The sequence below is a fragment of the Eurypyga helias genome, unplaced genomic scaffold (assembly GCF_000690775.1).
Source record: "Eurypyga helias isolate BGI_N326 unplaced genomic scaffold, ASM69077v1 scaffold43630, whole genome shotgun sequence".
In the NCBI taxonomy this organism is placed as follows: Eukaryota; Metazoa; Chordata; class Aves; order Eurypygiformes; family Eurypygidae; genus Eurypyga; species Eurypyga helias.
Window position 1 is genome coordinate 625 of NW_010224721.1, and position 512 is coordinate 1,136.

Sequence of the window (512 nt, forward strand, 5' to 3'; positions counted from 1 at the left end):
TGGTTTAACCACTCCAAACCCTGCCCCGGTTTCTTCCCCTCGGCGCTCTGGCTGCCCCAAGCCAACGTTGCTTCCTACCAGCGCGTATTTGATTCCGTGTTTCATCCCCATCCACGTCGCCTGCCTGGGTCCCTCCTCTCACAGATCCCAGCCCCATAACCCCTCTCCACTCTCCCCAAACATAACCAGTCCCTCCCCCTCGCCCTCCACGGCCCCTACGCTCAGCAGGCTGCCAGGCGCAGGCAGCCTCAGGGTTTCTCTCCAGGTCTCACCGTGAGACCCCTCAGAGACCCCTGAACCCCTCTCCAGAGGACAGAGACCCCTGCCCAGCTCCCCATGGAGTCCCAGCCCGGCTCACCCTGAAGTTCTCGGGGTCCACGTGCAGTTTGTCACAGTGGAGTTTGCTCAGCTGAGCAAAACATTTCTTGATGTTGTCCAGGTTCTTGACGGCGTTCCCGAAGGAGGTGAGCACTTTCTTGCCGTGGGCACGGACCCTGGGGATGCCACTGATG

The 512-nt window shown here is 60.9% G+C and overlaps 1 protein-coding gene across 1 annotated transcript in view; it reads right to left on the minus strand.

Moving 5' to 3' along the window:
• LOC104505928 (hemoglobin subunit beta-like) overlaps nt 1–512 on the minus strand; it is a 1,269-nt gene that overhangs the window by 493 nt on the left and 264 nt on the right. Inside the window, exon 2 of the mRNA XM_010146699.1 lies at nt 359–506. Within this exon, the coding sequence (XP_010145001.1) occupies nt 359–506 (148 nt within the window). The remainder of the gene's footprint in view (nt 1–358; nt 507–512) is intronic.